The following is an 11,269-nucleotide window of genomic DNA, read 5'->3' on the forward strand; positions in this document are numbered from 1 at the left end:
TTATGTTTCTAAGTAATTGACACATGGAATTACATAGACCCTTTTCAACAGAGCTTATAGTCCCATGCTTGGAACGTGAGGTAGCTTTCATGTCACAATGAAAGCAAAGTCCTTTTCCACTTGGGTTTCCAAGAGGAAGTGTTTTTGTTCCCTGGGAAGGCAGCAACAGAGTAAAGGACTCTGGGTTTATCATCTGGATGCCAGCCATGCTCTCTTCTGCAGCGTTCTTTCCATAAAGCCAGGAAGAAGCCTCTGTAAAGATCAACTTTCCTAAGACTATCTGAGCTTTTCCTGTACCTAAGTAGCTCCTTCTCCATTCTCTTTCCTGGGACTGAGTGTCCTCTTTCTCCATCAGTGCGGCAGGACGGGTGGGGTGGGGGGCGCCTCAGTGGGTGTTGAATAAGTGATTCTTGTCCAGTGATTGAACCTGAGAATTTCTGCAGACCCAGCTAAAATTCCATGTTCCTGTATCTTTCTGGTGTTGGGACTGAGCATGGCATTTCCTGCTCAACTAAAGGAAATCAGGTAGACCATCTCAGTGTTATAGGGAAGAAAAACAAGAAACATGGCCATGTCTGAGAAGCACACAACTGCCTGGTATAAGATGTAATTTAAATGACTTCCTTAATACTTCTCCTTTATCTTTCGACAAAATCTCTTCCTGGGTGTTTGGAAGGAAACATTCATAAGAATAACCTTGAAGCAAAAGAGATGAGAAAGGGCCAAGTGTCACGTTTATATGCATACTCCTACTTATAATGACAGTAATAATTCAAAATGATAGGTAGCCAGACTCATCTGACGCAGGGAGAGGGTGGGGACACCCTGCAGTGGGAGGGGTTGGTGGGAAGTGGAGGCTTTTGGGGGCAGGAGGCCAGATCCTCCAGCATTGCCTGGGGTCAACTGCAACCTATTCTGGCTGACATTTGTGTATTCATTTGGTAGCTACTGGGACAACCAAGGCACTTTGTACCAGTGGAAGGTGGTTAGAGAAACGGTTGGATAAGAAAGTAAGTGAGTACAAGTGCAAGCGCATGCCAATGACCAGTTAGTTACCACTTCTCCCATCTAGTGAGCACAATATGAGTTTAATCCTGCTTATGACCTGACTTTTGGGGATTTTTTTTTAAAGATTTTATTTATTTATTTGACACAGAGAGAGACAGCCAGCGAGAGAGGGAATACAGTCAGGGGGAGTGGGAGAGGAAGAAGCAGGCTCCCAGCAGAGAAGCCTGATGTGGGGCTCGATCCCAGGACTCTGGGATCACGCCCTGAGCCAAAGGCAGGTGCTTAACGACTGAGCCACCTAGGTGCCCCTGACTTTTGGGGATTTGACTAGGCTTTCTCCTGCACAGGAGTTTTGCAGAAGGAATGGGGAGCATGGCTTAAGGTGGCCAAAGGGGTCTGAGATTCCCAGGCTGGGGTATTAGAGCAGTGGGAAAGGTCTACAAATCCCTCCTCCAACCAAAACAGAGTATATTCCAAGACACAGGAACACGTAACCTTTCAAGACACAGGAACACGTAACCTTTCAAGACACAGGAACACGTAACCTTTCAAGACACAGGAACATGTAACCTTTCAAGACACAGGAACACGTAAACTTTCATCTACACTGAAGGAAAAAGAACTCAAATGAAAAGAAACACTAATATAAAATTCTCCTTTTCACATTATCTTTTGATAATAAGAAGACTACTACTGAGATAAGGCACATGCATCAAAAATTTGCTTTTTGGGATCTGGACTCAGATAACTATGTTTCTCAGTGTTGAGAATCAAAGTATCTTGGCTTCCTGAGATAATTACTCTCCAGTAGTTCGATGGTCTGGTGAGTCCCCGTGAGCCAAGCAGGAGTCTCGTCATATTTAAGTTAATTGAAAGGGTGGATGGAGCACAAGTCTTATTTTTGTTTTTTTCATTATGATTCAGATGATTAATTTTATTAGTTCAGGCATGGGGAGACTTATTCCTTTCTTCTTCGTCTTCTTCTTTTTTTACCTTTTCCCATAGAAACATTACATATTGTTATGATGATAATGGATGTTTTCACATCTTTGACTTAATTTCTATCCTAAAATCATTTTAGGACGTGTAGAGGCAGTGGAATATGTCTGTGCTGTGGCTGCTTCTGGGTCTTCTTGCCCTTACTGGTGAGTAACAGAATGGTAGGAACAGCATGGTATTTCTGATACTTGAAACTGTGGTAGAAAATGTTTTTCTTCTAAGTTGTCCAATAAATACTGGACTTAGTAGCAGCCACTGATGAATGGCCTCTTTCCAGATGCCCCACAAAAGGAGGGAGCACTCTGGAATGTGGAGAGGGCTTAAACCAGCATTGCTGGAGCCCGGACTTTAAATATACATCATTGATAAGTACTCATTGTTCCTCTATAAAAACCATCTCACCAAAAGTAGTTATTGAAGTTATTAATAGCTCGTGTATTTCCGTAGAAGGATTGAGATGGTTTACCATAATAAGACTAATGTAATTTCAAATAGAAAACTAGCATGGAGGGGATCAAGGACATGTGACTAAGCTAACCACTGAGGCTGACATAGTTGCTATGCTTGAATTTCAGATTTGGTCTTAAGGTTCCTTGCAGACCAAAAGGGAAAAGTACATGTTTTTTGATAAGTAAAAGGAAGAAGCATAGTTCCTCAGGAGAAGCAAACTTTTTCCTGGCTCTAAATTCTGATGATTTCTCAGATGGGGTCTTACATTCATTCATTGATTGATTGGTCCATTTATTTAACAAGTATTTTTAAATTTCTAAAAGATATTTTGGGACTATAAGGAACTTTAGGGAATAGCTAATGTGACTAGGGAGTGGCTACAGGGCAGGGAGCAATGAATGACACAACCCATTACAATATTAAGGATATTTGTCACCAATTATAAAGATAAACGTGTACTGATTAAAAAATAAAAAAGGACATGTTGGTTCATTTAATTTTCGGTACACTCATAAAAGACCAGGTCTTTTTGTCTCCACATTTCTTTCAGATTTCTTATCAGAAGTTTGTAAAGTAGAAGCACTTGCTCCAAAATATTAATATTTTCAGATGTCAACTCAAAGAAGCTCTTAGTAAGAAAATAAACCTTAACAGGCATTTATATAAACATATAATATACGATGACGCACAATGGATTTGTTTCCAAGGATTTGCAAACCATTAAGATTAGATGATATGAGCAAAGAATAAAGCAAATAAGAAAAGAGTAATCTAATGTGAAGTCCTTACAAGCTTATCATAGTGAGATGATTTTCTCAATGGGCAACTTCCTGCCCCCTATAGGTATCTTGTTACTGCTCATGTGTCCTTCTGGTATGAATTATTAATACTAGGGAAGCCCTTCTCTTCAGTGACCTTTGTGAAAAACCTCTCTTCCCTTGAAGGATAGCAGTAGGTAAAGAGAGAGAGAGATGGAAAGGCAAAGACCGAAAAAGAAGAAGTGGATAGAGGCAGCCCCCCTGTGGAGACTTGGTTCTGTGCCCCATTACATGTCCTCCCCTCTTTGCTGTCTTTGGCACCCCCATCTAGAAAAGTACACCGTCCAGAAGACCAGGGAAAGCTAGCTCCAAGTCCCGATGCCTTTACTTTGGGTCTGGGTTGAGACCCCACAGAAGCCCAGGCTTTATACATGTTTCTCCAGAGCAACCATAAATATCTCACCAGACCAGCCAGGCAGGAATATTTGAGGGAGAAGTATTGAGAGTTCACCTAAGATATAGGATGAAGACTAGTTACAGGGAATAGATCCTCTGGTTTGATTCCAAGACACCAACTCAACATCACTGGACAGCCCAGGGCTTTGTGAGGAGTATAGCTGCTCCAACAGTTGCTCATGCCTGCAGGATAGGAGGTGACAATTTAGTATCGAGGAGGTTTCTATGATAATTTCCTAGTCACTATACTGTAAATTTCAAGAGTGTATTGCAGTTCAGAGTGAAGTTGTTGTTACTGATGTTGGTAAAGTTCTTATTAATGGCGCTTCATTCATGGAGAGAAGATGATCAAAACTAGTCTAGTTCAATGCCTTAGCCTGAAAATTTCTCAATTTGTAGATTCATCTGAAAGCAGCAATTGGGGATGCTATGGAAACATCCGAAACTTTGAGACCCCTGGGGCGTCTTGTGGGATTGGAAAGCGTCATGGCCTGAACTATTGTGGTAGGTTACAAGCTCATTGTCCACCTCCCCCCTCCTCTTTCTCTCAGAAGGTGCCTCCTTTTGGCAGGGGTGGCTTTAACAGGATTTTGTCCCTTCCCGTGATACCCCGCACCCATGTCTCCCTGTCTTTCCCCACAAATTCTGATCCTTTCGATGTATCCTTTTGGTTCCCACTATTTCCCACAGCCCTATACTACCAACCGGCAGGAAGAGCACTAGACATGGAGTCCAAAGACCTTGTCTGAGTGTGGGCTATGGTTCTTCAACAAGTCATTTTGTTCTCCTCTGCCTCCACAGAAAGGGGTTAAAAGTACTCACTTTACAATTTTGTTGTAAACTCTGGTTGATAGAATGTAGATGAGAGTGCTTTGAAACCACAAAAAATGCTTACAAGGTAAGTGGGCTAGCCAGGTAAATTAGTATTGGTTTTCATTTTGCCCAGCATCCTTGTTATTTTACAAAGGTTTAAGCTCATGTAATTTCTGGGTGTCACTTTAGGGTGGAAGGGTGGGCAAGCATGAGCAAATCTGTCAGGGAAAGTCTCCAAGGACTTCTTAAAGGGGTTGGGAGAGTCTCTCTTTATATATGGTGCTCGTTGTAGCTGATGGACAGGTACATTTTATTGGGTAACCCTGTTTGGGGTGCTTAGGATAGGGCCAGGGTGCTGTGTCCAGGGAATTGTCCTGCATGGGCCAGAGCAGCCCTGAGAGCCCAGCGAGGGGCACAGGCAGCCACAAAGGACATGACCTCAGTGGATACCAGCACAAGCTTAAAGGAGGAGAATCATACTCTCAGGTCTAGGAATGGCCACTAGGGATTTCAGATTAGACATGGGCTTCTTGGTCCTAGACCACTGCCCAGATTGTTGGAGGGTGATTTCTCTCCTCTTGAGCTCCCACATCCGTGTAAGTCACACCTGCCACATCCTTCCTTCTATGTTTGCATTAGGAGTTCGTGCTTCTGAAAGGCTGGCTGAAATAGACATGCCGTACCTCCTGAGATATCAGCCCGTGATTCGTACTGTCGGCCAAAAGTACTGTGTGGACCCTGCAGTGATTGCTGGTGTCTTGTCCAGGGAGTCTCATGGTGGCAACGTTATGGCCAATGTGGGCAACATGGGTGATGGCATCGGGGTTGTGCAGGTAACCCTCCATCAGTTATGGCATATGGCGGTCATACTGCATGGCACAACACTAAGGGGACATCTTTACATTTGTTGTTGTTGACACCCTGGAGCACAGCTCCACAGGACACAGAACGAAAGGTGCTCCCTGGATCTGAGAGAGCCACAGCTCTGCCTGATGCCAGTAGCAGCATCACTGCTTCATTGTGAACCATGGTCTCTTTTCAAAATCAACTGTGCTGTCTTTCCAGGATATCATCCATGGTACCCTACTCTGGATCCTTGCTCTGTTATTTGGTAACCACGTGACCTCGTTTAATCTCCCTAGGACTCAGTTTCCTCACCTATAAAACACCAGCCTCCTAGAATTGTTATAATTGCATAGGTGAATGATGTGAATGCAACATTGTGAAAACGTGCTTAGTATGTGGCAGATTCTTAGCAAATACTGAATTCCTTCTCCTTTGTTTTCTTTCTACACAATCCTTAGTTCTGAAGATCCAGTTTTATTTTTGCACAAATTCTGCCTGGTTTCACTTATCATAGAGTCTTCTGGGGAATGGGCATTAATCCCACAGTTGAATTAATTGTGTACTGGGGCAATCGGTGATGGCAAGGAGACAATGGAGCTGTGATTTTTTCGATTACATTTCACGTTGTTGTTGTAGTTGTCGAGAAGCCTTCATGTGGAACAGTCATTTCTTAAGCTTTTAGGTAAACGTATTCCTCAGTGATCTTTAAACTGGCTTCCCATTAGTACTTGGAATAACACTTTGCAATTTAAAAGTACTTTCAAATACTTTATCTTATTTTGATTTGGAGACCCATCCAATAATCTGATGGGGATGGGGTTGGGGGAAGACATGTAACCCATCCTTTTCAAGTGAGGAAGTGGTTTACAAGAAGAGAGTCATTGCTGCAGAGTCACAGGGCAGCTAGAAAATGCAGAACCGGGACCAAGAGCATCATGGGCGATGTTAGGGTCAGCATTACTTCTGAGGCCCTGCTCTGCCTCCTTCATAAAATCTTGCTCTTGGGGAAAAGGATGCGTCCATCTACTTTGAAGATGAAAGAATTCTCCAGAGTCAGACATTTCTCCCAAATATGTTGAAACTCATGTGGAACAGTAACCAAAGATGTATAAGAAAAATTAGAAGTACTTCTAGTCATTCAGATTATCTGGAAGGAGAATTCCAAGTACAGATTAAAAAAAACCCCTTTCTGACCTGTTTGGAAGGCTTGTGCTTGCAGCATTGAAGGAGGGCATCGGACGGGTAGGTCCACTACCTCTCACCTCTGGCTTCCAACTCTGCCTCTCACCATTACAAGGAAGCAGCTGTGAAATGTCTGCTTATCCTTCCTTTGCCCAAACCGTGTAGCTTTACTCTTTATCTGCAGGGAGATTAGAGGTGGCATTAGTTTGGCCAAAGAAGGAGGAGAGAAAAAGGAGGGAAATGAGAAAGCAGCACTGGTCCCATGAAGTCCTATCGCCTTCCCACATGGCTTACCTAGCTTTTCCTCTGCCTCCCTCCCTCTAGGACCCTGGTCTTTATGCTCCCACATCCTGGATCAGCGAGTCCCAGGTTTCTCAAATAACCGAGGTCCTGACTGTTAGGATCAAAGAAATCCAGAGGAGGTTTCCAACCTGGACCTCTGACCAGTACCTGAGAGGTAAGTGTAACCCATGGGTTGGTGCTTTCACAGCATGGAACTAATAAGAACAAATACAAGACCTTGTACGAGATTCCCCAAGAGAATCTAAGTTAACTGCTGCGACCCAGAAGCAATGAGGGGGTATAAGGTCAGCATTAACCCATCTCACATATTCCAGGCGGACTGTGTGCCTATGCTGGAGCTCCCGGCTACATCCGAAGCAGCCAGGACCTGAGTTGTGACTTCTGCAATGATGTCCTTGCACGAGCCAAATACTTCAGGAGACATGGCTTCTAACAGTTCAGAGCAAACCCGAGGTCATTATCACATAGAAGACCTCAACAGTTACACAGATAAAACTAGCCAATGGGGCTTGTAACTGTGAGTCTGAATTTGACCTGAAGGTCATCAAAATCACATGAAGCACATTAAAGGAGGACTTGTCCGCATTTTGTGGTGTGGTGAGTGTGTAAATGCAGGGCTGTGTCTCCTTAAAGGTACTTCCATGGAAGTTAGCCTTAATGTGGATTTCCACGAAATGAATCCTAGACCTCAGTGACTGGCACTGCCATTTAGCAAATAAAAATACAGGAAGCCCAGTTAAATTTAAATTTCAGGTAAATGGTGAAAGACTTTTTCGTGTTAAGTCCCATGCAATCTTTAGAACACATTTATCCTAAAAAATTATTCACAGTTTATCTGAAATACAAATTTATCTGGGTACCTGATATTTTATGCAAATTCTACCACTGATTTCTTTGATAAAAATCATAATTTCTAATTTTAATTGAAAACATTTTTTTAAGATTTTATTTATTTATTTGAGACAGTGAGCTGAGAGAGAAAGAGAGAACACGAGTGAGGGGAGGGGTAGAGGGAGAGGAAGAAGCAGATTCCCAGATGAGCAGGGATTCCCTATGCTGGGGGGGGGTGTGCCCCATCCCAGAACCCCAGGACCATGACCTGAGCTGAAGGCAGACACTTAACCAACTGAGCCACCCAGGTGCCCCTCAATGAAAACTTCTGATGAGAAAAAGGGTGAGATGGTGGCCTGCCCCATCTGCTGGGTGGAAAAGTTTCAGGAGAGTCACTTGTTTATTTTTTTTTTTAAGATTTTATTTATTTGAGAGAGAGAAAAAACACAAGCAGTGGGAGCAGCAGAGGGGGGCGGAGAAACAGGCTCCCCACTGAGCAGGGAGCCTGACACGGGGCTCAATCTTGGTACCCCAGGATCATGACCTGAGCTGAAGGCTGATGCTTAGCCTACTGAGCCATCTGGGTGCCCTGGACAGTCACTTGTTAACTCTGCAGCATTAGCTTAGCCCTAGGACAGCCTCTCTGTCATCTAATTTTACCTCCTCCTTTCTTGGACCCTGGGCAACAGAACCTTCTCTTGCTTCCCCCCACTCCCTCCAACTCAGCTAAATTATTCCCTGGTTTGGGGCGCTTAAGACTAAACAGAGCCACGGAGGATAGTGATTCATCAATCAGAATCACCCTCAAGGATGTTGACCAGCACTATACTGGTAAATTATTTGCCTTAGTCCCAGAACCAGAATTCAAGCCCAGGTTTCTTTCATTTAAACCTTTTTATTTTTCTCTAAGTGACACATGCACACAATTAGATGATTGCAGTTTTTAAAGATTATTTATTTACTAGAGAGAGAGAGAACAAGTGGGGGAGTAGGAGCAGAGGGAGAAGGAGTGAGAGAATCTCCAGCAGACTCCGCACTCAGCACGGAGCCTGACATGGGGCTCGGTCCCATGACCCTGAGATCATGACCTGAGCTGAAATCAAGCGTCAGACGCTTGACTGACTCAGCCACTCAGGCCCCCCTGTAATTAGAGGATTATTAATATGTATGGTGTGCATGTGTCTGTCTGTGTGGTGGGGTGTTAGGGTGTCAACCATCAGGGCTAAAATCGAGAAAGTTAAAGGGGAAAGGTCCCAGGCAAATCCAGATGAGTTGGTCACCTCAGCCTGGCATTAGCCCTTGTGGGAGGTATTTGAAAATGTGTGAGGGTGGTTTTCCTCTTTCCCTCCCTCCTCCTCACACCGTTTGTTTTGTTATCGCCGCAATCCTTGGGGTGGAGAGAGGGAGGGGGGATTGGAAATTACTGGTGTTTTGTGGTGAGGCAAAGGGTGCTAAGCATTTTGCAGTTAACGCTGGGTAGGATGGCCCCATCCTGTGAAGAACATATATAAATGAAGGGGTGTGTGTGTGTGTGTGTGCGCATGTGTGTACATCTTTTTTAAACCTCTCCCTGAGCTAGCCTTTTATCAACTTTATAACTCAGAAAAAAATTTTTTAAGAGGTCTTGGAGCCATCTCTTTGAAATGTAAACATCCAGGAAGATAGCTTACCTATGCACCCGTCACTGTGATAGTTTAGCCTCTAGGCACCTGCTTGTCCTAGAAATAAGAAGATTTTTATCACTTCTTCTGATAAAGGTGAATTTAGGGTAAACTACTAAAGAATATGCAGCAAATGGTGCTGTTTTCTTGTATGTAGTAATGGCTAAAAATAGAGCAGCAAAAAAGGATTATAACATTTTGGCTGCTTAAATAGGATAGAATTTCTTTCCACCTTTATAATCTCTTTGCAGATGATCAACCATGTCCATGCTCCCATTTATGCTCGTTCAATAATGAAACTGCTTCCTTTCTTTTTGATGTTTTGTGTAGATTTTTAATTCCCTGACAACACAAAAAGAAAAGACTGTTTGGTTAAAGATCACTCAATCCTGGGCTGACGGTCAGCTAGCTGTGTGAGGAACTGGTATTCCCGAAGGTCTGAATCACATCACAGTTCTTTGGTTTTCCTCTTTGTCAAGCACAAGATTTTCATCGAGATGCTGGAGACTTCTTCCTAGACATTGTGAATCCCGTCACAGAAAATGGTTTTGCCCCAGAGCAGATGCTATGCAATCACAGTTCGCAGCCGAGCTGCGTAGTAACCTGAGATTACTTTACTTTCTTGAACAATTTTTGTTTTCCATGGACTTAATAATCCCCCTTTATTTGCTTACTGCCTTAGTTTTCTCTGTATCTATCTCGAATTGAATTCTAAATCTCCTCTCAGGAAGTCTTTCCTGAAGCCTCTGACCCGCTCCTATTTGAGTTAAATCAGGAGGCTCTGAGAGCGTCCTGGGGTTCTCTCCACCATTAGCCCTTTGCAGCTGTCCTATGTTGCTCCTTCCATTTTCTGCATCCTTCTTTGCTCACTCCTTTGTTTTGATGGAGCACATTCTCCAGCCGCTTCCTGAGAAAAGTGGATGGAAGGTAAATCTTTTTTGAGACCTCTCATGTTCAAAATACCATTCTTTCTATCGTCATGTGAATTGGTGATTTGGCCTAGTACAAAATTGTAGTTTGGAAATAATTTTCCTTTAAAATTCTGAAAGCATTGCCCTGTTGGCCTTCTGGCTTCCAGGGCTACTCTTGAGAAGCCTGAAGTCATTTCAATTTTAATCCTTTGTATATAATACATCCCCTTCTCCCTTCTAGAAGATCGTAGAATCTTTTCTGGTCACATGTTTGATATTTCACAATGATGTGCTTTAGTAAGATTCTGGTTTTATCCTCGGTCAGTCCCTTCAAATTTAATTTCAAAATTCAAAAAATTTGCTAATAATTCCCTTCCCTCCATCTTTCTCTGTCCTCTTTTCTGTAATAAAGCATGGACTTCCTGGACTGGTCCTCTAAATTTCTTGATTTTTTTTTCTCTCCTAATTTTCATTTCTGTCCTTTTGCTCTCTAGAAAATTTCTTTATCTCCTGAAGTTTCCAGTAAGTTTTTCGTTTCTGCTATCATGTTTTTATTTTCCAGGAGGTGTTTTGTTTGGTTTTGGTTTTGGTTTGGTTTGGTTTGGTTTCTGCTGTTCTCTGAGTGTTTCTCTTTATAGCATCTTGCTTTGGTTTTATCAATGCAATATTTTCTCTTATTTCTCTGACTGTTATTGAGAGTCCTTCCCACTCCCCCAAGTCGTCTTCTTGCAAATCTCTTTTTCTTCCTGGGTGATTTTTTCTGTTTGTTCTGACATTTCTATTTCTTGTTGGAAGCTTTCCTCAAATGTCAGGAATTATTTGTTATCTGGACATATTTAAAAGTGTGGAAACTAGAAAGTTTACCAGAAACTCTGAGCACATGGGTAAAGCTTATGTGAGCAACCCCACAAAGTGACCCTACTGGGATATTTGTTGGGAAATCCTCTATGTCTATCTATCTTTACATATTTATTTTTACTGTTCATGTGCCTGGGAGAAAAAGCCACATAGTTTTTAGACTTCTCTAGAGAGTAAAGACTTGGCTGCCAGG

General features: G+C 42.8%; 1 protein-coding gene across 1 annotated transcript; it reads left to right on the top strand.

Annotated features, from left to right (window-relative positions):
- The first annotated feature begins 2,110 nt into the window (after positions 1-2,110).
- LYG1 (lysozyme g1) lies at positions 2,111-7,248 on the top strand. Its single transcript, XM_002919957.1, has 5 exons — positions 2,111-2,153; positions 4,071-4,175; positions 5,124-5,317; positions 6,837-6,969; positions 7,130-7,248. Exons 1-5 carry the CDS (start codon positions 2,111-2,113, stop codon positions 7,246-7,248), a joined length of 594 nt encoding a protein of 197 aa, XP_002920003.1.
- The last annotated feature ends 4,021 nt before the right edge of the window (positions 7,249-11,269 follow it).

The sequence above is a fragment of the Ailuropoda melanoleuca genome, chromosome 4, assembly GCF_002007445.2.
Source record: "Ailuropoda melanoleuca isolate Jingjing chromosome 4, ASM200744v2, whole genome shotgun sequence".
NCBI lineage: Eukaryota > Metazoa > Chordata > Mammalia > Carnivora > Ursidae > Ailuropoda > Ailuropoda melanoleuca.